At 37.4% G+C, this 27,837-nt stretch overlaps 1 protein-coding gene across 2 annotated transcripts in view; it reads right to left on the reverse strand.

Moving 5' to 3' along the window:
- The window catches only part of pdzd2 (PDZ domain containing 2), an 86,119-nt gene that overhangs the window by 36,145 nt on the left and 22,137 nt on the right, over positions 1–27,837 (reverse strand). Inside the window, exons 1-2 of one of the 2 annotated variants that reach the window (XM_084115454.1) lie at positions 13,994–14,433; positions 169–661 (exon numbers count right to left, since the gene is read on the reverse strand). In XM_084115454.1, the coding sequence (XP_083971580.1) occupies positions 169–615 (447 nt within the window). In that variant the 5' untranslated portion in view covers positions 616–661; positions 13,994–14,433. Of the gene's footprint in view, positions 1–168; positions 662–13,993; positions 14,434–27,837 lie in introns of those variants that run through there. The other variant, XM_084115453.1, reaches the window with a different exon arrangement.

Consider the following 27,837-nt stretch of genomic DNA (forward strand, 5'->3'; position numbering starts at 1 on the left):
TGTATTTTAATCTAATATTTTTATATACATTTATAAATTGTAATATTTTTCATATTTTTAAAAGCCTTAATGGATTCATGCATTCATTCAATTCAGGAATGTTATTTGAATATCCAATTCTAACAACTTCTATTAAAACAACAGTTTTCTTGCGGTTATATTTCTTACCTGACTGGAAGGTTCACTGTTTATTGACTCAGTTTTGTATCTTTCAGACAGGCGTGAGTGGGATCGGCTGGGTAGGGTGGCCGTGCTCCCCACCTTCAAGCGATTGGAAATCACCTCTGAGGAGCCAATGACCGGACAGTCATCGGTCGGTGTGTCCTGAGGGCTGCTGCTCTCTGGGGATGTGACCTCTGCCTCCATGGAGCTGTAGCCATTCTCATGCTCAAAGTCCTGGCTATCTTTACTGTCTTTGCTGTCGCGAGTGAACGAGGAGCGGGAAATAACGCCAAATTTGCGGGTTCGTTTTCCGTTTTGCCCATTCTGTGTGGGGCTGCCAACAGGCTCGTCGGAGACATTGCGCCGGTGCTCTTTAGAGACGTCCACGCAGTTGCCCCCATTGTTGCCATTGCATGGAGGGAGAGGAGCTTTGCGTTTGATTCTTCGCAACATGATTAGGTAGATGCAGCCTCCATTCCAGCACTGGTCCGCTAAGTAACTGTGGGAAAAAAAAGAAAAAAAACTGCTAAAACACAATGTAAATTAACCCGTTTGGTAACAAAATGAACACATTTTCTCACATTATTAGGGATTACTGAGCTGTCCATCAAATCAAGCATTTACACATTAAATACACTAGTCAAATACGTGTATGAGTTTACAGATCACACCCAAATGACCAATTTTCTTTTGTGGAACACCAAATGGGAATTTGTTTTTTATATTTGTCCACTCTTTTACATGTAATGAAAGCAAATGAAGACTGGGACTGCAAAGCTAAAATAATAATAATAATAATAAAATTAAAAAGTTGTCAAAAAAACTTTGCACTTTATTCCAAATCTTCAGAAGCCTTTATTTAGAAATGTTGACATCCACTGTAGCTCTTCTTGGTGCACTGCCTGGTGCAAGACAATAGTAATGGCTGCTGAACATTCAGCTTTTTTCCAGCACGGGAATACATTACATTTTCAAATATATTCAGATAGAAAACGGTTCTTTTAAATTTTTGTTAAAATTCTTTCAAAAACAAAAACATAAAAATCTTACCAACCCGAACATTTTGAACGATAGGGTATTTCACCTTTTGTGTTTTATAAAAGGTCATATAACAAAATCATGTGAGTTTAGAACAACATGAGGGAGAGTAAATGAATGTTATTTTTGTGTGTGTGTGTGTGTGTGTGAACTATGCCTTTAAACTGCATAATTCAGAGAGCAAACAAAGGAGCTTCTAAATGTCATAATTAATGGTTATGGATTATCTGGGAATTTTTTAAATAAGGAAGGGCACTGATACAAAAAATAAATGCAGAGCATGTTTTACACCATGTCTAGACAAGTCCAAAGACAGAAGAAACTGATATTTGGCACCTCAGGGACATGAGATCACTCCGCATTAGCTGATGCAAATTAGAAGTTTAACTGCTAGCTGCAGAAAACACTTTCACAGGTTTATCATATATGACCTACATTTTAGCTCTTCTCTCACATGATTCTCATAAAGAGTGCTTGGATTGACATATTTAGCTGTATACTGAACATTTTTGACAATCTCAGCTGGTTGTGACCTGAAATGTCATTATTCATTAACAAGTTGAAATTATCATAGTTAATCATTTCTGCTTCTTGTTTTGCAAAGTTTGGTTTTAATGATGTCATATAAAAGGTGACCTCAAAGCACAAAGCATGAAGGATCTTGATTTTGGCTTTTTTTAATTGATTGATCTTATCCTGATATCCTTATAGGGAAAATTCTCGAAAAATAGAAAATTCTGACATCATTTACTCATCCTCATGTTGTTCCAAACCTGTGTGACTTTCGATCTTCTGTGAAGAACAAAAGAAGACATTTTAAGAAATGTCCATAAAATGGAAATCTCCTTTTGTGTTCCACAGAAGAAAGTGATACAGATTTGGAATGACATGGTGGTGAATAAATGACAGAATTAAATTTTGGGGTGAACTATCCCGTTAATGCATTAAAATAGGCCAAATAAAGACAAACTTCAGAACAACCATACTCATAAAGAAATGTAATATTAGGTCAAAAGAGCACACACACCTTGAGTATAACTGACTTCAGGGTCCCAGGGTCAAATAAATGAACAATGTCCTTCAATATTAGGGAAACACTACATCCAGTTGCCCTCACAGGTCTAATTAACTGTGGCTGAGTGATATGTTTCCCCAGTTTTCCTTGCTTCCAGCTGTACAAAGGCATGGGGGAGTGGACTTGCTATGACAATGTGCCTCTGACTAGCCATTCTGACAGTGCTGATGTAACACTCCAACAAAGCATTTGCTTACATCCCCTAAACAGCAAGCCAGACAATGGAGGATATACTAATGAAAGAAACGAAAGAAAGAGGTGTTTTAGAGAGAAAGAGAGTGATTAAATGTGTCATGAATGGAATATCATAAATATATGCTAGCTTTTTTTATTTTACCAACTGTCATCAACAGCAGTAGGCCTATATTCAGTCTCAACACCCTTACAAGTCATAGAGAATATCACAAAAATTATTCATGTGTTGTTGTTTGATGGTTGGCATCTTTATCCAGTGCCATGCCATCAGTAAAATACCATGCTACAGTATATGCTACAGTTAATCACCCCTTTAAAGAATGTATGTTTCATGACATATCTCACTTAAAGTGGTAGTCATGTATATGACAACCTCTGAGTTTCAGCTCAAATCATCTGTCAAAATGATGCATTCTGCACTCTGGCCAGCTGCTAATGACAGAGCGAGGTCAACAGAGTCTGTTGTTTAGATGATTACAGAGCCTGCATGTGCAGGCATACCATACAAATTCACCATCAAGATTAGCAAGAGCCGTTTTCAAATAAACAAAATGCATGAAAGCTTTAGCTCTGATCCTCTCTGGAGATCAGGATCAATGAGGTATGCAAATTCACTCACGTTAGATCTCCTGGAACTAAAACATGCTGAAAGTACAGAAAGGACTGAAAACTGGCAAGTTAAAAATACAACAAAGTGAGGAATGTTCAGGAAATGGCAAGTCGATGAAGATAAATTCCCCAAAGAGGATCGAGGCAGAGTATTTATGCAGTATCTGACAGCGTGCTTGCTTGTAAGATTCAGACGTATTTAGGTAAGAAAGCATATCTGTGGAATTTGTTGGTTTGACAGCAGCTGTGGTCTCGTTTTTGATCAATGGGAGAGAATGGACTTTCGGCCTCTAGTGTTCCTTTTTTGTGGCGTTTCTTTCCCTCAGTCATCTAGCTGATAATGAAAAGTGTCTGACCTATTTCTGTCATGATCCACTTTCCTTGAGCTTTCCTTTTCGATAAGAACAAAGTTTGCAATGGTGTGGAACTCGAGACAAAAATCGTCCCACATGAAAATCAACGGAAAAAATGAGAAAATATTTCGACATTACTCAACTGAATCTATCTTGGCACAAATCTGCCACATGTAAAATCCAAATCTGCTTTCCTAGATACTGGTGATAGTCCCAATCTCAATGGCAGACTGGAAAAGTTACACTGCATTCCAAATGATGCAGACAGATGACACTTCGTCTGGCTAGGCTGTGTAAAAAACCTATTGTGTGCTGCAACGCCATTATCTTAGCCCATAAAACCTTTAAAATACTTCTGATGATTTCTTTCCAGATAACATTTGGACAACTGCCGTGCATGTCCCAACAATTACATTTTGCCAACAGAGGGGAAAAAGATGAAAATATTTGAGGATATTTTGTTTGTCTTTAGAATATTTAAAGTCATGATAAAAATGTAGTAGTGACACCAACATTAACAAAAGTTAACAATGAGATCAATAACATGCATTTAGAAATGTTCATTTAATGCAGACTTACAATTCACCTAAAAATTAAAATCTCATCTTCATTTAGTCACCCTCACGTCATTCCAAAGGACCAGACTGAAAAATAGGTGTGAAGAAAATAAACCTGATACGTCATATTTGATATGCCAGCTACAGCTGAGACATTTTCAGTAAATAACAACGTAAATTTACTGAAAAGTAAATAAGACTAAATTTAGTCTTTATTGTATGGCTTCAGAAGACATACAGACCGTGTTTATAAATCTCTAATGGTACTTTTTTCATAATTTCTGAACTTGACTTTCATTAGATAGAAAAACAACCAAGATATTATTCAAAATGTCACACTTAGTGTTTCACGGAAGAATGTGAAAGGGGTTTGGAGCAACATGAGGGTAAATGATGACACAATTTTCATTTTTGGGTGAACTTCCCCTATAATGAAAGGGAAAATGAGTGTCTTAAGTCTGCAGTGAGTGAGTTTGAACCTACATCATGACATCACATACATAAATCACGTTTTAGAACCACAGTCCATGTCATTACTTAATCTTGCTAGACTGTTCAACTCATGCTTTGCCAACCCACACATGCGGGATCATGAGCAGAGGGCAACATAAACATTACATTACCACACAATAAAGTGATATAACAAGACACTGTAATGACGCTCATCAACCTCATATCAATCAAAAGCCATAAACTCCTTTCATTCAGGCCACTGATCAAACATTTAGCCAACTACCATCTGCATCTCTGAGCCAGAGTGATGGATGTAAACCACAGAGCAAACTGCAGGGAACGAAAAAGTTGAGTCAGTGGAGGTAACGAAGGATAGAAGGAACATGGAGATTAGGGCTGCACAATGTGTGGTTTAAGCATCGATATCGCGATGTGCGAATCCACGATAGTCACATCGCAGGATGTGCGATGTAGGCTGTCGTAGTTAATCCGTGATTCATTAACCGTACGGGCCAGCTGCTCCCTGGCCCTTGACGCATGTGATTCGCGGATTAATTGCACATCTTAACCATCATAGAGTGAAAGTTTATCATTTGCATGTGTTTTTAAGTCCTGTCAGTTCAACAGGGCGCATATAAGAACGAGCAGAGCGAGAGCGAGAGCGAGAGAGACCCGGCCGCGCGCGCGCTCACCTTCACCGTCTTCAAACAACACGAGCGCTGTCTTGCTCTCTCTCTCCCTCGCGCATATTAATCAAAATCAATTGACACGATGGTGTCGAAACAAAAAAACAACTACCCAGTGATGAAATGTTTTCTGTTGACAAATCTTGTGCGATATCCTAAACTGCTGAGATAATAGACCCTTTTACAGCCCACGTGATCAAATAGTTGCGCGCGCATTTTGGCAACGGAAGTGGTGTTTTTTGGCTCTAACGTCTTGGCACCTCCGAAAGTTTATCAAAACGGTTTCCCAGCATCAAAATGTCTGGTTGTTGCGTTTACGGTTGCACTAATCGACATTCCACCAAGGGGCTTAAGTTTTATAGGATTCCGACAGGATCACGGCCGTTTCAGAATAGTGGCTGCAGGCGATTAAACGTGTTGATTGGAGCGAGGACAGAATAAAAAATGCTCGCGTCTGTTGTTTAATCCGCTCGCGTAGCTTGACACGCTGCTGATTCTTATGGCAAGCCATTTTAACATTTAAAAGCTAATTTTGACTATCCGGAATTAACATTGTAGATATCAACAATGTCTTTCTGACTAGTCGTAATTACATTTTGGATATTGTCACTCAAGATATCTGTAACGTAATTGTGACTAGTCGAATCGACAGATAGAGATATCTGTAATTCAGTTTTAAATAGGCAAAACTGAATTACAGATATCTGCAATGACGTCATTGAAAATGACATTCAACTCGTCACACATCTTAAATGACAATTGCAGATATCTGTAATTCAGTTTTGACTAGGCAGAATGAAAGTTAAAGATATCTCAAACGTCATTATGACTAGTGCAAATTATTGCTCTATTTTAGATATCCATTTCCCCTCCCCGCCATATTCAAAGAAGAAGTGGGTTCATTTCCTTATTTCTATAAATGGAAGAAGAAAGAAGCAGTCATGGCGTTGGCTGTAATCGAAAAAAACACCAGAAAATTATTTTTATATACAAAAAAATAAATAAAATATGTTGCAATACTATGTTTATGATCATGCTTAAAAGGTTATTGTTGCCGTAAGATTTATGCGTGAAAGAGATCCACACTAATTCACTTTAATAAAGATGCTGACATGCATGCTATTCTTGCCATGGAAGTACAATAACATTAACTTCCTTAGATGAGAAAAAAGTTCTTAGTTCAGATTAGTTCTTATTTTTTATTTTATTTTTTCAATTTGAAACAGTATCTAACAGCATTAAAAAGACGATTAAAAACTCTGGTTGCTCCGACATGGTGCTAATCAGTGCTAATTAAAGTTAACAGTTAACAGGTGCTATGTGATTTGATGATTTGAACAACACGCTCTGCTCCCGCCTAAAGTGTGATGCATACAGATATCTGCAACGTCATTTGGCCTAGTCAAAACTCTAATTCAAGATATCTGTAATTACATTTTGACTAGGCAGAATGAAAGTTACAGATATCTCAAATTTCAGATATCTCTAATCAAAATTAATTTCAAGATATCTATAACTTGATAATAGATATCTACAATTAAATTATGACTATCCCTAACTCCAGTTTAAGATATCTACAACGTCATTTTGACTAGTCATAACTCCAGTTACAGATATCAACAACGTCATTTCGCCTAGTCAAAACTTAATTTAAGATATCTGAAAAGGAACATGTAGATATCTTGAATTGAGGTGAATTAAAGGTATCTTGAACTGGAGTTATGACTAGTCAGAATCAAATTGAAGATTTCTCAAACTAGAATTACAGATATCTACAATTCAGTTGCATATCCGTAATTCACATAGTGGATATCTGCAACTGAATTGTAGATATCTGTAATGATAAACCCCATACAAATGAATGGCAAAAGTGACGTCATTTGTCCTAGAAAGAATGTCTTTGTGGATATCTGAAATGACAATTATGGATAGGAAGAATGTAGTTGTGGATATCTGAAATGTTCTTTTTGACTAGGCAAAACTGAATTACAGATATCTGCAACACATATCCAGTCTAGCTTTTAAATGTTAAAATGGCTTGCCATAGATTCTCGCCATACTTCTGTTGCCAATATGCGCGCATACGTCATCGTTGTATACAAACAGTAAAAGGGTCTATTACACAACGCGTGCCGTAGACTACGTCCGATTCGCGAACTAATGATTCCTTTGAACCGATTCAATTTAATGAATGGTTTAAACAACTGACCTGTCCAACACTGAACTCACGAGACGTCTGAATTGGTGTATAAAAAATCTGTAACACTTTACAATAATGTTCTATTTATTAAACTATTTAACTACATTAGTTAACATTTACTATTAGTAAACTGCACTTCTACAACATTGTTAATTTCAACATTTAGGCTATAGCCTTATTGAAATCAAAAGTTGTACAGTATGTGTTAACATAGTTAATGCACTGTGAAGTAACATTACCAAACAATGAACAGCTGTATTTTTATAAACTAAGATAAACTAAGATTAATAAATACAGTAACAAAAGTATTGCTCATGGTAAGTTCATGTTAGTTATTAGATACATTAACTAATGTTAACAATTCAAACCATATCCTAAAGTTACAAACAAATCATTTACTCTAATTTAAATAATACTCTGATGTTTAAATCATTTAAAATGAGAATATAAGTGTGCTTAGCCCATATTTGTTTGTAAGATAAAATTAGATTAGATTTCATTTCATATCGCAGAAAAATAAAATATCGCAATGTCATTTTTTCCCAATATCGTGCAGCCCTAATGGAGATGCAGATGAATGGTTGAAAAAACTTGTTCAGCTCTGTAGCCGTGGTTGGCTATCTCAGCAGGTGTGTGCCATGCACTAATTGAACGCTGTCAGACGATCGCCCACATCAGTGTCCCACCGACGCAGACACGTTCATCATTACACCCGAGAGAAACAACTTAAGTGATAAATGAGATAAAAACCTGCCATTCTAATGACCTGTCATGCTAATTATGACCTTTTTTATCAAATCAGCATTTGATAAAAGACCAAATAAGAAGGAAAAAAAAGCCATGATCTCAGCGCTGGCACAACAACACGGAATTTAAGCTGCTGCAAAAGCTAATGGGTCTCAGAGAAACCCAGCAACAGGCCTCCATTGCCTCTTTCAGACTAAACCACAGCTGCAGTAGGGAAATCCATCTATTCCAGCCAAACACAATTTAAGCAGAATGGTGACCAACACGGATTGGCTGAAACGGTCTCGAAACGGTGTTCTCTAAACAATGTGGAGTGATTTGTTGTCGTGGAGTGGAGGACGCCCAAGACCTTTCCCATACAGTGCTGGCTAAATAATTCAGAACAATGTCTCCATCCAAAGCACTACATTTGCTTTTCTGCAGACTCCTCAAAGTGGCGCGTATGCGCAGACGTCAGGTTTGGTAGATGCTCATTTATATGCACTGCTGAAACCTCCAGAAAAGTCTTTTCCCATGGCTGTGAGCCAAGCGACTACAGATGCGAATAAAAGTTTGCACCTGGATAGCATATGTTGCAACGGATCCTGCATACTCACAAGAATAAACTGATACTGTGACAGGCCAAGTAAGGAAATCCCATTTCTTGGGTTGGATTTAGATACTTTTCCACCTTATTTGCCATAACCATAACGACAGAAATACCATTGAGACTTTGACTAGACTTAGGATAGTTTGTCACATTATGCCATTGGATTACAGGGGGACAAGAGGAATGCAAAGAACCCTAATCAGATTCAGAAGCACAAAGAGCTGTATTGCCAGGTGTGCTTGCACAAAGGAACTTTTTTTGGGAATGAAGCTTTCAGTGCACACATATTAACAAATAAATAACAACAACAACAAGACACAGGATAATACAATTTTGAATAAATTATAGCTGCAAGCAGCGATGACAGGACCAAGCCCTGGCACCACCGCCACCCCAGTGGCTTTATGGCAACTGTGCTTGGTGGGCAATATGCATTAAAAGCTTTTAAATGTAAAATGACTATGTAAAAAAATTGTTTGAATACGCCACATTTACTGCAGACACAGTAAACTGATAGAAAAAGATAAGGCCTAAGAGCTTTCTTATCTAATTGAGAATGAATGGGGAATGATGAGAATGAATTGCACTATATGATTGGATGTGATTGGTTATGATCGGATATGATTGGTTTGTGCGATAAATCCTGCTTCTTCATGCGCTATATAAATGAGGATGACTTGACATTAGTGAGTCAGTCTGAAAATGATGGCATTAATGGGAAGTCACACTAAAAAGTAAGTAAACAACTCACCCACTTATTACTGCTTTATGTCACATCAAAATCAAACTTGTAATGGCCTCAAAAAAGAAGATGACTGTGAGGGGTTTTTGTGAGCAATTAGCTTGGTGAGATTTAAAGGTACATCGATCGTATCTGTGGCGCGTTTACTGAGCTTGATGACTGATGATCCAAAAATAAGTTGACTTAAAAAGAACAGCTGAACATCAGTTCACAAATAAAATATATTGTTTAAATTGTTACTGCCTTTAGTTATTATTATTATTTATTATAAATGTAAAACTGCTTTAAAACACTAAACTTGACATAATATATATTATTTATACTTGGTTTTAATAAATAGAACATTAATTCCATTGTTAATGTAAAAATACAAAATAGAATTGTATTTGCTTTCTTATGTAATGTAATGTTTATTTAACCAGGAAAATGACAACCTTAAGTGTAACTGGGACATGAATTTACCATACACGCACGCGCATACACACACACACACACACACACACACAAATAAGAGATCACATATGGCAATACAAAAAATAGATATTAGGTGGCCTCATAAAAAGTGAAGAATAATGTAGGAATAAATGTATATGAACTGATTTCTGGTTTATTGACTTTTCATATCAATGATTATTATACAATGTATTATTATTATATAAGTGCTTCTATCCAGATGATGATGAAATAAGGTTCAACACTCCGTTTCAGATTATTTTTATGTATCTGTAGGGTCTGATAAAGGTCAGGGTCCAGACAAAACTTTGATTTATGTATCTGAAATCTATATTTAATCCTAAAAACTTTTCAAGTAGGCCTAAACACATTAGAAACAATCTATGATCAGAAAGGTCGGATTCAGCACATACTCAACTATTTTAAAAATATCTGGCCAACCCCATCAGTGGCTCTTGACAGGTTTTGCTTCAGGACCCAGATTTTACACTGGAGTCTGCATGTAAAAAACAGAAACTGTCAGAGCATCACATGATTAACTTGAAGAGAACAACATGTGAATGAACAGTCACATTAATAACAAGCACTAGAAAAATAGGATTAAGATTAGGCTCATGCCCTACATTTGCTGCAAGAAAAAAAACAGACGCCACAAAAAGTATAAAAACTAAATATTAAAAAAATATTAGATTAGCAAACAACAAATCTTATTCTACAAGCGTAGCTGTGTGTGAAGACTCAAGGAAGACGTTCATGCAGTATCAATCGATTAATGCAATCACATTAGGTCATTTAGTGGCCATAGAATTATATCAAATCACTCTTAAAATTTGTCTGAATGCATTAATTTATATAACAAAAACTCAAACCTTAAAAAATTATGCTAGAGAACTAACTTTTATGAGAATTTTTTTGTGGATTTATGAAGTCTCAAGTTCACACACGACACACGGGTGTCCTAGCAGACGTATTGTTTTAAAAAGAAAACCTGCACAGACATTTAAGTGGTTTAAGAGTCCAAATACTTAAAAGTTAAAGCCTAAATGCAACTTCAAATTGTTTATTTGAAGAGCATGACCCCAAAGTTTGATGTATCCACAATAATCTTTTCATCCAGGTTACTGAAAAAAAAAGGTCTTTACTAACAATCCAAAAGCCAATGCTGGCCAGGAAATGAGGAAAATCTCTCACTAGGCTTATTAACTAATGATTGGAAGAATCAAAAAGAGCTCAAAATGAGACCAACTTGTGAGGAAAGACCAAGGGAATAGAAACATTTGTGAGTCTAAACGGACTGAAGGGTTAAGACACACAAATGTTATCAAATTCTTTCAAATATTCACCATACACTCTGTTAATAAGCCAAAGGGCTACTGAGATGACCTAAGCAAGGATGAGGATATGCCTCTAGCTTTTAACAAACCATAATCAAACCATGGACATTTACACTTCCATTTCCTAATGCATTTGAAATTGTTATGCGCTCTGTGATATGAAGGAGGCTACTGAGCATCACAAACTCAAAACATATACTCAAGTATAAGTATTCCCAAGGAATCCTGATTTGAGCATGCACCTGTTGATGTCATATTTTATGTTTCCACATTAAAAGTAATACAATTTGTGATTCAATTTAAAACTAGGGCTAACTCATTTCCCAGGTTACAACTGGAGGCAATACGTCAGAATTTCGCAGATACTGTAAAGACATTCCACAATGCGGTGGAGAGCTAAAGTTATAACCTCAGTCAGCAATCTCCCCATGAACAAGCCTACAGAGGGGAAACAGAGCCCACCACAAGCGGCTCTGCATTTGAACACTCTCAGATGGAGAGACAGATGTCAGGACAACACAGAGCTTCTCATTTCTTCTGTGTGCAGCGTTGCATTTTTGTGAGTGTGTGTGTTTTAGTTTGTGGGTAGACCGGTTTACAAAATAGTTTACTACTGGTAGCTCTGAAATGTATACGGTTTCTGTTCAATGACCGAAACAGACGTTTGAGTAGCGTTTCTCAGATGGCACGTTTTGACTGTGTTCAGCGTCTATTTCGTACACACAACGCGGATAAGCTTCAACGGTTAAACATGTCATTTAACGTTAACGTCACTTAGCGTTACATTTACCTCAAGAAAGCTATTCAATGGCCATAATCTCATTAGTTAGCTAGAAAAAAGAAAAACTCTAGAGAACAGCATTTTGCTAAATATATGCACTGTATTATATTCACTATATTTTTTACTTAATCTGTTAGTGACGTCTCCATTATTTATGTATAAATAAATCTGTCATGAAAACAAGTCATTACAGTTAATTGTTGTTTAAATGTTTATTTCACCAACAAACTGTAGTAACAATAATATTAAAAAGTTGATATAAAAACTGCTTTATGTGGAATTTAAATGTACAACTTGAGTGTTGATTATTAAATAAATCTGAAAAATGTATTGATTATTTATAATTTATTTTTGTTTGTTTTTTAAATATAAATATTTTACATCTTAAATATATTTAATGTCACTTTTGGTCAATTGAATGCATCAATGGTGAATAAAATAATATTAATAATATTAATTTATTTAAAAAAAAATTGTACTGAGTGACCCCAAACCTTTAAACGGTAGTTATTACCAGACACTGAAACAGGGAACTGTATCCCCACACTAAGATTAGAGAGAAAGATGGCCATCCACCTCTAAACCAGTTAGCATTGTGGAAGCCACAACAAAATTGTTTGTTTGGGACAGAGACAGCAGTCAAACAACCCAAACATGACCCGTTGCTTTAAATAGAGCTTAGTTACCAAAAAAACTGTTCCAATTGGCTGCTCAAATCTATTACTCCCTTTGGGGGCTCAAAAGAATTTGGGTATACACTCATCTCCAGATCCTGACAATGTTCTCTGAAAGCATTGGGATTCCACTTTTCAATGCAGTGCGAAAATAACTCATTAAGAATGTCAAAAGAGAATAAAAGCCTTATTGTTCCACAGAATATGACATGTACAACCCCATTCCATTCTGTAAATATTACTGAAGTCTCAGGATGCAGAATTGCAGTAATACATTTTGTGGAGGGAATATTCAGTGCAAAAAGTTGACCTAAGCACTTTTTGTTCATTCATAAAGTCGAGTCTGTGTCAAGCCAGTTTCAGATAGCAATTTAAGCCATGTGAGGACATAGAGTATGCCTCTTTATGCAGTGCTGGAGGGGAGCTTATGTGACTCAGAGATAAGTAGATTTATAGTCCCTATTTACCCAGCGCTTCCTCAGAAATAGAACACTTCCATTCACAGAGCAGCACTTGCAATAGCTGAAGCTCTCCCTTTGGTTTCATCTACTATGAGTTCAGACAAGACCAACAGGCTACATGAAGACAGTCACAGTGAACAAATATAATGGTGAACAAATAACAACTGGGATTAGGAAACATATTAACACACAGCTTTAACGGTGTCATTAAGTGCCATTTAAACCAAAGTCAAATCTTATTCATTATTAAGAAATATTTATTGCTACTTTCTGCCAGTAATGAGATGTAGCCTGTAGGATCTGGGTAATGAATGAATGCTATTGGCATGTTTAACCTGCATGTGAAGAGTTCAGATGCAAAAGCCTCTAAGTGCCATCTGAAATTTTCTTCTAGAATGATCATTTTTATAAAGCTTGTATATTTAAGTTCAGTAATTTCACTTAAATGACAATTAATAGGTCATTTGCATTGCCATTTAAGTGAAATTATTGAACTTAAATATACAAGTTAGATAAAAATGATCATTTTAGAAAAAAATTTCAGATGGCACTTAAAGGCTTTTGCATCTGAACTCTTCATGTCCATTTCTGCAACAAACATGGGAGGACATGGTGTCATACCAAGGAATCCCAGATATTTGTCAAAACAAGAAATATGAAAAGCTGTTAAATGTTGTTGAGAACTGATATTCACCCATTAAATATCATTACAGCAATAATTATGACACCTGTCAGCCTATGCAACAAAAAGTGAACTAATATGACATCTGTAAGATTTAATATATTAGGCTACTTATTCCTCCAAGAAGCTGTAAATATCATGTCTCACGTCACTAACAGCAAGCACAATACAGTCATGCCTATGAAAATGCGTATAACGTTACCTGAAACGTTCACTTCCACCCCTTCATCATCATCGTTTTTGCGATGAGGTCAGTTCCTGACAGCTGGCACGCGCTGTTTGGGCTCCTGTGAGTTCAATAATCATAGCAATCATCCGTATAAAGTCCCTGAGCGACTTCGCTGTATGTTCATGGAAATGTTTCTAACAGCTCGAGCGACTCGCCCCTTTCATGTGATCTACTCAGAGCTTGATTAAAGTCCATGGCTGCTTTTTTCCACAGGACAGCCTGTCGATACGGACAGTATCCGTGCCTCCGAGATTGTCAAATGAAAATACAGCTCGGTTCGGCGCTCGCAAACTTTGCACGAGCGTCAGCAGGGATCCATTATCCAGCGCGTTGCATCTCAGCGGGTGTGAGATTGTTTGGATCGTCCCGCCCCTTCTTCAAACTCCCAACAGAAGACGCTCACGGTGAATCTCAGATAACGTTACTGACACCAGAAGGAATAGCCTTCTACAGTGGCGGTGTTTTAAATCCTAGTGAACTGCCTTCTTCCTAACTGTACTTCTTCTCATTGGGATATGATTACGGTTCCGATTCCATTAACATTATTTTATTAGAACACTAATAGGCCGATTCATTCATTCATTTTATAAATGATCACTGACTACAACAAAACTAACATCCTCGTGTCGGAGACGGTTTGTAACCGCTTCGAATGATTCAGAAGTGTTTGTCATTCACTAAAAAGAACCGGTTTATAATAAGCAAGCTTGGCTCCAGCTTTGAGATGCAAGGTGGGCCAAATCCGGTGGGCCGGGGGTGTTCCTTTACTAGATGCATTTTTCAACATGAATATCAATATAATATATAGCCTATATATATATATATATATATATATGTAACTCTGTTACACCATAGTTTTTTTGCTTATAGCCTATTTATGAAATAAATTTCCATTTTACACTAAGGAACAAATATATACAATGACTTTACTTCTGTAGCCTAATAATTCCAATCCTGATTTCAAAAGCAGTTATGTTAAAAAAAAAAAAAAATATATATATATATATATATATATATATATATATATATATATATATATATATATATTTTTTTTTTTTTTTTCTGATAACAAATCTTGTATCAATTTTGTAATTTCAGATTTTATATGAAAAGGGGCAGAAGCATAAATAACTTGTTTTATGCCCCTATTTAGCTAATTTTCCTGCTCATTTGATAAAATTCTGTCACAATGATGCATTTTCCTTTAACGCCTCAAAATGAATATCACATGTCTATTATTAACACTTAAAATCAAAATCTGGAGCCGAATTGAACATCCCACCAATTTTGTGATTGGTTGTTATTTGATGTGGGGCACCCTGGTGAGCCAGGTGGGCCGGTGAGGGGCCAGGGTGGGCTAAGCTCCTGATTAGGTGGAGCCAGGCCTGTTATAACAGTCTTTCATTATGAAATCGGAGTGGTCCCACTGTAGATTCAGTAACAGTGATTACAGCAGTAGTTTAGTACAACAGTAGGTGATGCATTGCTAGATGCGACAACCAAGTCATCATAAAAACAAAACTGACCATTCGTTTTGTGGAATATTACAGTATTTATTATAAATGATTTATCCATGCACATAATTATGTTTTTGAAAATGAATATGCCCTCGTAATCTTTAATCAAAATAACGTCCCCTGCCTCTTGCAACAGCATCTCTTCTCTTCAGATGACATTTTTTCTTGTTCGAGAAGCCGTTTCACTCAGATATATATCACAATCGGGAAGAAAAACAAAACTTCCGCTTCATGCTGACTTTAAAGGAATCTAATGTGATAAATATCATTTAGTTCTGAATAAGAACCTCTTCATGGTTCTGAAACAAATAAATGTTGCACGCGATTATGATGACCATATTCAGTCAAATTGGGACATAGCATGTGGCCGAGAGAGCTCAACGCACTGCAACTGAAGAAAACACATGCAAATTGGAAAAAACACCAACAAATTAAGAAAACATATTCATCAGTTGGACAACACGTGCTGCAAATACTCACACCGCAAAGGAAATGTTTCAAGGGGATGCCAACAAGTGATGAACCTGGCTGGGACATGCTTATTGTTCAATGTCTACTCGTCAGTGGTGTTGTCGATGACCTGAAAGGTGAGTTTTTTGTTTATTTTAACATCCTGATCATATGAGTTGTGAGTATTTACAGCGCGTTTCTGTATTTGGTTGCGTTGTGAGTATTTGCAGCACATGTGTTGTCAAACTGATTAAGATGTTTTCTTAATTTGCTGGTGTTTTTTCTATTTGCATGTATTTCCTTCAGCTGCAACGCGTTGAGCTTTCCGTACCTATCTATAGCCTAGCCTTACTGTCGTACCTATGAAGATAGGTCAGCTAGGCCCTGACATACAATGCCCTTTGGGTTGCTGGTCACTTAAAACATGATTGCAAAGTCGAAATTCTCTGATCATGTTAAAAAGGATAAATGAGTGAGATTACAGTTGCATTTTACTTTTATTTTGGAGTGTCATTTGGAAATAGCATGTAGTGCAGTAGACAGTTCCTTTCACTTGGCATGTGCAATGCTGTATAGTTTACTGATACGGAAAGTATTTAACAAAGGATTTGGGTTTTGTGTTGTTGTAATATAATAGCTCAAGGGAAAAACTTTTTCTGGTTTGTTTGACTGATGTGACCTTGCACAGTGTCAATCATGCTGGAAGTGAGCATTTATCTTGAAGCTACTTCATGATTAAGTAATACCATAAATCGTAACAGACTGCACCTGAGTCTGCACTGCACTGCCTCCTTCTAAGGCCTGTTTTCATTATGAAAGACATCCGGCGGCAGGCAGCAGTCTGGCACACATTCTTTACATAACTCTGAGGGGTTTGTGGGGAACTGTCCCAAAGACAGTAGCATCATTCACTGCACCCTAGCCTTCCACAATATTCACAGACTTGAAATGGACACATCATATCTTCTGCTGTTGCTGTTCTGACCCTAGTAAATTAGGTATATGATACACAAAAAGTAAAATTAGGAAAAAGGTGACCCCTTTTTTTTAATCTCTCACAATCATATTCATACAAATGTCAAATATCTGGATGCTGCCTAGTGCTCAGTTTTACTTAAAATAGTTCAATTCAATTTTGTTCATCACATTTCGTGGTGTTTACTTCAATAGTGCAAGTAAAAGGATTTTTGTATGGAATAACTAGAAAGTTGTTTACTACTGCCCTCTAGTGGACAAAGCCACACCTGTACAGTCCTAACTGTAGTCTTTTTTGTCTCCACAAATAAATGTCTCACAGATATCACTGCATGTCTCCTGAGAAATCATACCTTGACTCAGTAAACAGCAATAAAAGAAGTCTAACCTAATAAGCCAATCTGAAAACTAACCAATCAGAAACGCTCCAGAAATCTGTGCTAAAATTAAAATCGAAAAAGGGTTTCATATAAAATTAAAACATGAAAGAGTTTGAAGAACAGAAACCCTGTGTTTTGCCTTAAAATGGACATGTGTGACTTTTCTAATATATTCACTTACTTACAATTCAATTTTGTAATTCCACAGACAGAGCTAGGATCTTAAAATTGTAAAGAGGCACTGTCATGTGCAAGCACATGGCCTAGATCAACCTTGCTCAATAAACCACCACTTTCCACAAAACAACCACAATGGGCATGGTTGAAAATCACAGAGCCAGACATGGTGGAATGTAATTTGTGGGGCTTTAAAATGGTTGGTTCCACAAACCAGACAGTATTACCTGAATATCCGGATTGAACAGAGCTAATCCTCCACCCCATCTGTGACCAGAGAAATGGGGGTTCCATGAGACTTCGTCTTATTCTCGTGGCACAGGTTTTATGCACAGTAGATGAATGATTTGGTTTTGAACCCATGTCATAAAAGCATTTTTCCAATGAAGCAAGTGCAATTGGGAATTTGAGACTGATAAAATTCTTAATTACATGAGCTGAAGTTATAACTATATTCTGTCCATAACATTAGGCTGACTTATTGAAAAATTATGATTTCTGAGCAGTGTTATCTTTCATCTCAAGATTGAACAATTTTACACTGTAAAAATGTTGGTAATGTTACCAGAAAAAAATACTGTAAAAATGCAACAGTTAAAACCTGATAATTGGTTACCTGTATTTTACCTTACATTATACAGTGGAAATCGTAAATGGTTTAACATCACATTATTTATGGGGGTTTTATGGTTATAGTTATATATGTATGGTTTCTGAAAGCAAAACTATGAATTACCATGTCAATTAAAGGGGAAAGGACATTTCCAGAAACTCCTACATCTCATAAGATCATATTTTATTTAAACAGAGTTGATTCTTCTTATTTTTGTTATCGGTAATGTATTTTGTATTAAAATTTATGATATTTAGTTCATGTTTACTGCATTATTTTAGTGTTGCATGTTACTCTGATGGTGTTTTGTCTTTGTTTGACCCTGTGCACGTCAATACACAACTATTTGTCATGTTTTCTGATTCATCATGTGGCTTTCTATTGTGACGCACAGTCACTATTAAGACCTAGTCTGGCCAACCAGCATTTTGTCAAGGGGTTATCAGTCTTACTTTTCATATTCAAATTTAATAGAAAATTAAAATGAAATAGACCAATCTACTTTTTTTATGTAACTGACATAAAAAAAATAAAAATTTTTTACATGACTGACTAGTCCAAGCAGTTTATGCAGCCGGCCACAGTATTAATATGGTGGCACATTTTAAGGTAAGAAGCAGGTCTTGGTAGTTCAAGTAGATTGGTATATTTGCATTATGTAACTTAATGAAATATACTGTTGAGGCCTTCCGTAATAACGCAAACATTGTCATTTTTTTTTGTTCGGCAACCACAGATATTAATCTAAAATATTAATATATTTCATATTTTACATTTTAACATAATGAATGGCCATTTGAATCATCCAAAAGTCTGACTAAATTCCTGTCCTTGGCATTTTAAACCATACCAATGCATATTTTATTTACACCCTCACAATCTTGGAAGTCCTACGGTTATAATTAAGAAAATGAATTAAAACAAATCATTTAATCTGATGATTACAAGCTATTTTCAATCATGGAATATTCTTGTACTGTTTTAACTAGACCACAGTGCCTGATTTGAGGTTCTCATATCCATTTCTGTGGGAAAATGGCACCAATCTCTTCACTAAAGACGAAAGAGTCAAAGCTTTCTTTTGCTTAAGAGAAAAGTGCAAACTCAGACATAGTTAATGCCAGGGAGAAGATGGCAGTCTTTCTCTCATTCATCCAAGCAGCAAGTTAACAACCACAAAGAGCTGGCGTGCCAATTCAGGACTCTGAGAATCAATTTAAAGCAAACAGACTAAAAGGCTTTGATCTTTATACTGACAGGAACTAGGCAGACTTACAAGCTGAAATGTGTAATGTTTCATCGTGGTTTTGATAGGACATATGGAGATTCTAATACAGTTAATCACTTTGACACAGTATATGTCTGTAAAAACAGTTGTGCAGGGAAAATGTACGGTTCATAATTCACTCTGTACGGTCCTTTATTTTTTCACACCTCTGTTTTAGACTCCTAAATACTTGTGGCTTCTGGATCCCAAAATCTTAAATTAATTTTAGATTAAAATGGAAGTGCCAATCAGCTGATTCTAGCTTTCTAGGCAAACAGGTATTTTCTTTGTTGCAGTAAATCTAAGTAAAGTGTATCGTTCTTAACCTTGTTTTCTCCAATACTCTCTCATTGAGCACACGGAGAACACTTTGCATGGGCCGGTTGGAGCCGTGCCACTGATCTATTTTCCAAGCTCCCCACAGACAGATGCTGGTCCAGGCTGTTAAAGGGGGGGGGGGGGGAAGGAAAAGAGCGGGACCAAAATTACAAGAAGACACATTAAACCAACAAGGCTTTTTGTGGTGAGCTGCATTCAGGCCCAGAAATTTTGCATTGAAATCATTAACATGAAAAGCACTTGATGAAAAATAAAGTTTCCATCATGTGTCTCTTTTTTGTGTGTGTGTGTTTGAAGGCTTTGGTCCATTGCTTTTTGAACTGTGTCCAACCCTCATCTCTCCACTCACACCAGACCTTCTACTCCAACAGTTCTCAGTGTTTGCATCCTTACAGATTCAGGCCTTACCTGAGAGAGGAAATAAGGGTAATGCAGTAATGAGCGAACATAACCTTGAGGCAGACTCATAAAACCCACTTGAACTGAAATGTAATCAAAGGTTTGTGTGAGTAAAGGAAGGAAACAGCTAATGGATGGCTTGACCTCTAAAAAATTAGTCTGCGGTGTCTTCAGTAAAGATTGGATAGCAGATCTGACTAGCATGAATTTTCAAGTTGGTTAATGCAAGATTGTGCTGGTCAAGTTAGTTTAGAAGCCTAGTGGGAACACCAGCAAAGGAATCAACATGCACCGCCATTCAAAAGTTTGGGGTCAGCACTTTCTTTTGTTTAAAGAAATTAATACTTTTATTTAGCAAGGATGGAATAAATTGATTAAAAGAGACAAATACCTTCATAATGTGACAAAAGATTTCTATTTCAAATAAATGCTGTTCTTACTATTTTTGTTACTTACTATCATCAAAGAATCCTACATTTTTTTATCATGGTGTGGCAAGCAGGACGGGGCCGAGAGCTGTGGGAACGGAGCGAGGCCGGTGACGTGAGTGCTTATGAGCGTCACCTGCGCGCCACACCAGTCTCGAGTCCCACGGAGGAGCTCCGGAAGGATAAAAGGAGGACTGACGACAGTGATGGATGAGAGAGAACCAGGCCTGGACTATTTTGTAATTTATTTATTTTTATATACATTTTTTTATGTTGAATGTTCACTGGTGTCCGCCTTCTTCTTCCCTGAACTTTGAACATTGCCACTCATGGTTTTCACAAAAATATTCAGCAGCATAAAGCCTGGTTCACACGGGACGATTTTAAAATTGTTGGCCGATTTTCCAAACCTGAGAGACCCCACACACGGCGATAAAAACGGCAAAATCAACACATCACACAAAAAACGATTTGACTCCCGAGCATTCCCAGGTCAGACGGGAAATCTCGCAAAATCCCTCGAGATCAAACGTGACTTCAGAGTAAACAATCATGGCGGACGAAGAGGATGCAGTGGCAATAGTTTGTAGTTTGTTTTTAACCGAAAAAAAAAAAACTTTATCAAAAGAAAAGGCGAAGGTCAAAGAAGTGGAGACAACGCGAGCTGCTGCCGGCTGTTTTGATTTTGTTTCCCGGTGCTTCCTCGCCGCCTCGTCACCTCGCTTTCTGATTGGCTACACGCCACAGTCCACAGGCTGCGTGCTCGTTGTCCCCGGGGGACACCACACACGAGGAGAAATCGGGCCAAAAAAATCCAACATGTTGGATATCCCCGATTTGAGATCAGAGCGGTCCCGACGTCAGTGGTCCCGACGAGAGCAGTCTTAACACATCACACAGGCTTTAGTGTTTTCAACACTAAAGCCTGGTTCACACGGCAGGATAATTAGGCCGATTTTAGTCCCGATTCACCCCTTCCGACAATTTTAAGGGTGCTCCGATTATCGTAAAATAATCTGATCAGATATTCCTGCCGTGTGTGGTGTGTTAAGACTGCTCTCGTCTGCTCAGAAGGATGCCGCTCCAATCTCAAATCGGGGATATCCAACATGTTGGATTTTTTTGGCCCGATTTCTCCTCGTGTGTGGTGTCCCCCGGGGACAAACAAGCACGCAGCCTGTGGACTGTGGCGTGTAGCCAATCAGAAAGCGAGGTGACAAGGCGGCGAGGAAGCACCGGGAAACAAAATCAAAACAGCCAGCGGCAGCTCGCGTTGTCTCCACTTCTTTGACCATCGCCTTTTCTTTTGATAACGTTTTTTTCCGTTTAAAAACAAACTACAATATATCGCCACTGCATCCTCTTCGTCCGCCATGATTGTTTACTCTGAAGTCACGTTTGATCTCGAGGGATTTTGCGAGATTTCCCGTCTGACCTGGGAATGCTCGGGAGTCAAATCGATTCGTGTGTGATGTGTTGATTTTGCCGTGTGGCTGCGCACCACACGCTGTACGACCAAAACTGTTAGACCTGTGATTTTTTATTGCCGTGTGTGGGGTCTCTCAGGTTTGGAAAATCGGCCGACAATTTTAAAATCGTCCCGTGTGAACCAGGCTTAACATTAATAATAATGAATGTTTCTTGAGCATCAAATCAGATCATATTATAATGATTTCTAAAGGATCATGTGAAGGACAATGAAGACTGGAGTAATGGATAGTGAAAATTCAACTTTGTCATCACAGGGATAAATTACATTTTCAAAATATTTTAAAATAGAAATCAGATATTTTAAATTGTAATAATATTTCACAATATTATTGTTTTTACTTTATTTTTAATCAAATAAATGCAGCCTTGGCATAAGAGACAAGAAATCGTAGGAAAAAAAGAAAAATCGAAGAAAAAAAAAATCGTACCGACCCCCAACTTTTGAACAGTATATGTATGTTGATTACTAGTTATGCTAATTTCGCATATTAGATATACAGTAGTCAACATTTGAAGTGGATCAAAACCTTTCATCAAAGTTATACATGAATTTTGAACAATGCCCGTTCTTGTCTTAGGACAACTTTGATTAACTTTTTTGATCCACTTTAAATGTTGACTACTGTATTATAAAATAAATGCTTCCGCTCTTGTAGAGGAGCAATTTAGAATTTAGACATCTCTGTTGCCATCTAGTTGAAACATACGATTTTAATTTCTTCGTTTTTAATTCAGTTGTGCTTGCTATAAAGCATATACATTTGAAAAATTTCATCCCAACTATCACCATACATGACATAAGCATGCAAGCATAAGTGACGTAAATCTAAAATTTCCTGCTAAATCCACAGATTTCTTGGTATAAGAAGCTTATACCAACAGGAAGCCTATACCAACAGGAAACAGACTGTATCAGAATAACAACAAGAAATACAGCCGTTGTTTTTCTTCCAGAGACGTCTTGACATGAACAGCTTTTCTTTAGCTTGAGAAAATAATACGTCTGTTCTTGGTCAAAACCACGTGCCACTCCCAGGAACCTCCTCCCTTTCTGTATCCTGCTGTCCATCCTTACAGGAATCAGTTATCCCAAACCAGATTCTGTGTGAACACTGCAAAACTTCCTATCATTTATCAGTCACACAATACAACCCCTAATTATAGAGCTTAAGTTACAGGGATTGAGTCAACCCTGACAGACCACAACATTCACATGACATTCAAAGGAAGTTTTCAACTTGGGTATATATAGGACTGTATAGGATATGAGACAGTGATATAAACACTCTAGAAATAAGAAGACTATGCTAATGCATTTTTTGTTTTTTGGACATAGCCAATTGGGCAAATTTATGCATGCACTATTTTAGTTTACAGTTAAAGGTAGTGTAGGTAGGATTTTTATAAAATACTTTTTGTCAAATTTGTTTTAACTGTCTTTATATACCGATACATAATTAAAATGTAAGTGCCCTGAAAAAGAGAGTATAAAAATCGAGTGACTGTAGACCTTTTAATATGCAATAAACACAGCTCATTATTTCCATTCGGGACGAAACAATTGATTGGTTTGGGCGACTGTCACTCACTCTCGCAACCATGGCTACCACCACTGTTGTTACAAGATCTGCCCATATGCGCGCGCACCCGTTTGATTTGAGGAGTGCAAGAGAGTCGCGGAGCCTACGAGTAAAATTATGGCAGAGAAAGAGCATTCAAAATTCAAAGCACCTGCATATGCAGTCAGCGAAGGCAAACAAGGCAAAAACTACTTCCTCGGACCCTGGTTGCCCGCACTCTTGAACGACCTCCTCTGCTTCGCCCTCGACCCCGGACCTGTCCTCGAACCGACGATGCGGTACTTGTCACCGTGTAATGTTAGTCCTCATCAGAGTCAACAATGTTTTCATCATGAAAACTCTTACATGCAAAACACCGTATATGTTATGAATCTTACACGAAATTCACCTTCATCACAGTTTAACTGATGGTAATGGAAAAACGTGTATCAATGCAACCTGTTTTTAGCTTTGCCTTATAAATATAGCTCGTTACCTATAGCCTAAATATAGCTTGTTACCGAATCAAACAAAATATATTTTAAACTTTACCAGTATCGATATGCTAGCTTGATAGTGAGTACTAAAAGCCACATTATTTGTTTCTATTTATAGTGATAAAGTTAGGTATTTTATTACGCATCGCTTCACTTCAGAAGACCTTTATTAACCCCCCAGAGCGGTTTCAGGCACTTTTATCATGGATGGATGCGCTTTATGGACTGGATGAACCAAAAAAATATACCCATTGACTCCCATTATAAAGCTTGGAAGAGTCAGGACATTTTTTAATATAACTCCAATTGTATTCGTCTGAAAGAAGAATGTCATATACAGTGAGGAAAATAAGTATTTGAACACCCTGCTATTTTGCAAGTTCTCCCACTTGGAAATCATGGAGGGGTCTGAAATTGTCATCGTAGGTGCATGTCCACTGTGAGAGACATCTAAAAAAAAAAATCAGAAATCACAATATATGATTTTTTAACTATTTATTTGTATGATACAGCTGCAAATAAGTATTTGAACACCTGTCTATCAGCTAGAATTCTGACCCTCAAAGACCTGTTAGTCTGCCTTTAAAATGTCCACCTCCACTCCATTTATTATCCTAAATTAGATGCACCTGTTTGAGGTCGTTAGCTGCATAAAGACACCTGTCCACCCCATACAATCAGTAAGAATCCAACTACTAACATGGCCAAGACCAAAGAGCTGTCCAAAGACACTAGAGACAAAATTGTACACCTCCACAAGGCTGGAAAGGGCTACGGGGAAATTGCCAAGCAGCTTGGTGAAAAAAGGTCCACTGTTGGAGCAATCATTAGAAAATGGAAGAAGCTAAACATGACTGTCAATCTCCCTCGGACTGGGACTCCATGCAAGATCTCACCTCGTGGGGTCTCAATGATCCTAAGAAAGGTGAGAAATCAGCCCAGAACTACACGGGAGGAGCTGGTCAATGACCTGAAAAGAGCTGGGACCACCGTTTCCAAGGTTACTGTTGGTAATACACTAAGACGTCATGGTTTGAAATCATGCATGGCACGGAAGGTTCCCCTGCTTAAACCAGCACATGTCAAGGCCCGTCTTAAGTTTGACAATGACCATTTGGATGATCCAGAGGAGTCATGGGAGAAAGTCATGTGGTCAGATGAGACCAAAATAGAACTTTTTGGTCATAATTCCACTAAACGTGTTTGGAGGAAGAAGAATGATGAGTACCATCCCAAGAACACCATCCCTACTGTGAAGCATGGGGGTGGTAGCATCATGCTTTGGGGTGTTTTTCTGCACATGGGACAGGGCGACTGCACTGTATTAAGGAGAGGATGACTGGGACAATATATTGCGAGATTTTGGGGAACAACCTCCTTCCCTCAGTTAGAGCATTGAAGATGGGTCGAGGCTGGGTCTTCCAACATGACAATGACCCGAAGCACACAGCCAGGATAACCAAGGAGTGGCTCTGTAAGAAGCATATCAAGGTTCTGGCGTGGCCTAGCCAGTCTCCAGACCTAAACCCAATAGAGAATCTTTGGAGGGAGCTCAAACTCCGTGTTTCTCAGCGACAGCCCAGAAACCTGACTGATCTAGAGAAGATCTGTGTGGAGGAGTGGGCCAAAATCCCTCCTGCAGTGTGTGCAAACCTGGTGAAAAACTACAGGAAACGTTTGACCTCTGTAATTGCAAACAAAGGCTACTGTACCAAATATTAACATTGATTTTCTCCGGATTTGCAGCTGTATCATACAAATAAATAGTTAAAAAAATCATACATTGTGATTTCTGGATTTTTTTTTTTAGATTATGTCTCTCACAGTGGACATGCACCTACGATGACAATTTCAGACCCCTCCATGATTTCTAAGTGGGAGAACTTGCAAAATAGCAGGCTGTTCAAATACTTATTTTCCTCACTGTACACATAGGATGGCTTCAGGGTGAGTAAATCATGGGCTAATTTTCATTTTTGGGTGAACTATCCCTTTAAGCTTTAAAGGGATAGTTCAAGCAAAAATGAAAATTCTGTCATGTTTACTCACCCATAGCTCCAAACCTGTATGACTGTCTTTATCCTCTGCAGAACACACACACAAAAAATATATTTTTAGAAACTATCTTAGTTTTATTTTTTGTCCATACAATGGAAATCAGTGGTCACGAACATGGTAGCCAACATTCTAATTTCTAAATATCTTCTTTTATGTTCCACAGAAGAAAGTCATACAAGTTTGGAGCGACATGAGGGTGAGTAAATGATAGCAGAATATTCATTTTTGGGTGAATGAACTCAATTTACTATTATGAACTCAAATAAAATTGCACTGTATGGTCATTTAGAAGTCTTTTGCAAGTACATTTACTTCTGTCTGATCAAAATCAAAAAGATTTGATCATGGTTGGACAGAAAAAAATATTTAGCTGCAATGTTACTATTGTAATGGTTGGCTGTATGTATAAATCACAATGATGGAGATTACCAAAGAAAAAGCTTTAATTTCAATTAAACTAGGAAAACACTGGAGATCGCAAAGAAACAAAACAAAAAATCTAAAGAGTCCATAATTGTGAGTGACAATTATATTCTTTTTCTGAACAAAAAGGTTTGCAAACTGAATTACAAATCTGGAAATAACAACATTAGCAGCTAAAATAGCTCTTCTTAGAAAATCATAGTGCTTTTGAAAATGAAGAAAAATAGTGCAAAGCATTCCAACATGATTTTTTAAAGTCATTGGCGACCTGGGGCACACAAGTACTGGTAATGTGACACATTTTCCAAGGTTCTGTTTGCCAAGAAAGGAAAAGGCAAAAAAAAAAGAAAAAAAAGCATGGCACTGTAACATGGTTAACTTCACAGTGCAGGTCCATCCTTTGTTTTAGTTAGACACAGACATTTGGCGGTCTAAGTGAAAGCTGAGCGTGTCAGCCGGTCCAGATGGAGGCCAAACAAGGACAGACACGAGTCTGTCCACACCACTGACACATGCAGCCGTCTGTCAGAGCTGTCAACATGAGGAAACAAATAAGGAAAAGACCCACTGGCCCTGATCCAAGTACCATGCTCTGGGGCAAAACTAGTCAACCCCGGGACATGCTGACACGATGTATATAGACACATGAACACTAACAGGAGGCCCTGTTCTTTCTGACCAGCTGTGAATCACCGTGATTCCTAAATAAGAAGCTGCTACCCAGTCAGATGAGTAGCTATTCAGAAAATGGTGTGATATACTATACTATCACTAATGTGAAATCCCACTCACTGAACTTGTAGAATGTAGATATATTTTCAAAAATTTCTACCCATTTTAACTCCTTGTGACCTTTCTTGGCTGTTTGTACTTTATTCTCGAATAAATGGACGGCTGCCTTTTCTTTCTCTATTTGCAGACCAGTGACATCAGTGCCAAATGGGATTCCCAAACTTTTTTGTCAGCTTTAGGTCTCCTTTGACCTAAAATATTTTATTATAAAATAAAAATAAAAAAACATTCTCAAAAAAAATATATAATAATAATGTTTTTAACAGTTCTCTGATGTTGGTTAATATTCACATGACATGCAGTTTTATTTAAATTTTTACAATCTCATTTTAATTTTACATTATCCCTGCATTTAAATCACAAACCGTAGTATGGGAAACCCTGATTTAAACTGAGATTTTTTCTTTTTTTTGTTTGCTAAGCCCTATTCGGTCGGTATTAGTTTAACATGG

The sequence above is a fragment of the Abramis brama genome (genome assembly GCF_963993115.1).
Source record: "Abramis brama genome assembly, chromosome: 5".
Lineage (NCBI taxonomy): Eukaryota > Metazoa > Chordata > Actinopteri > Cypriniformes > Leuciscidae > Abramis > Abramis brama.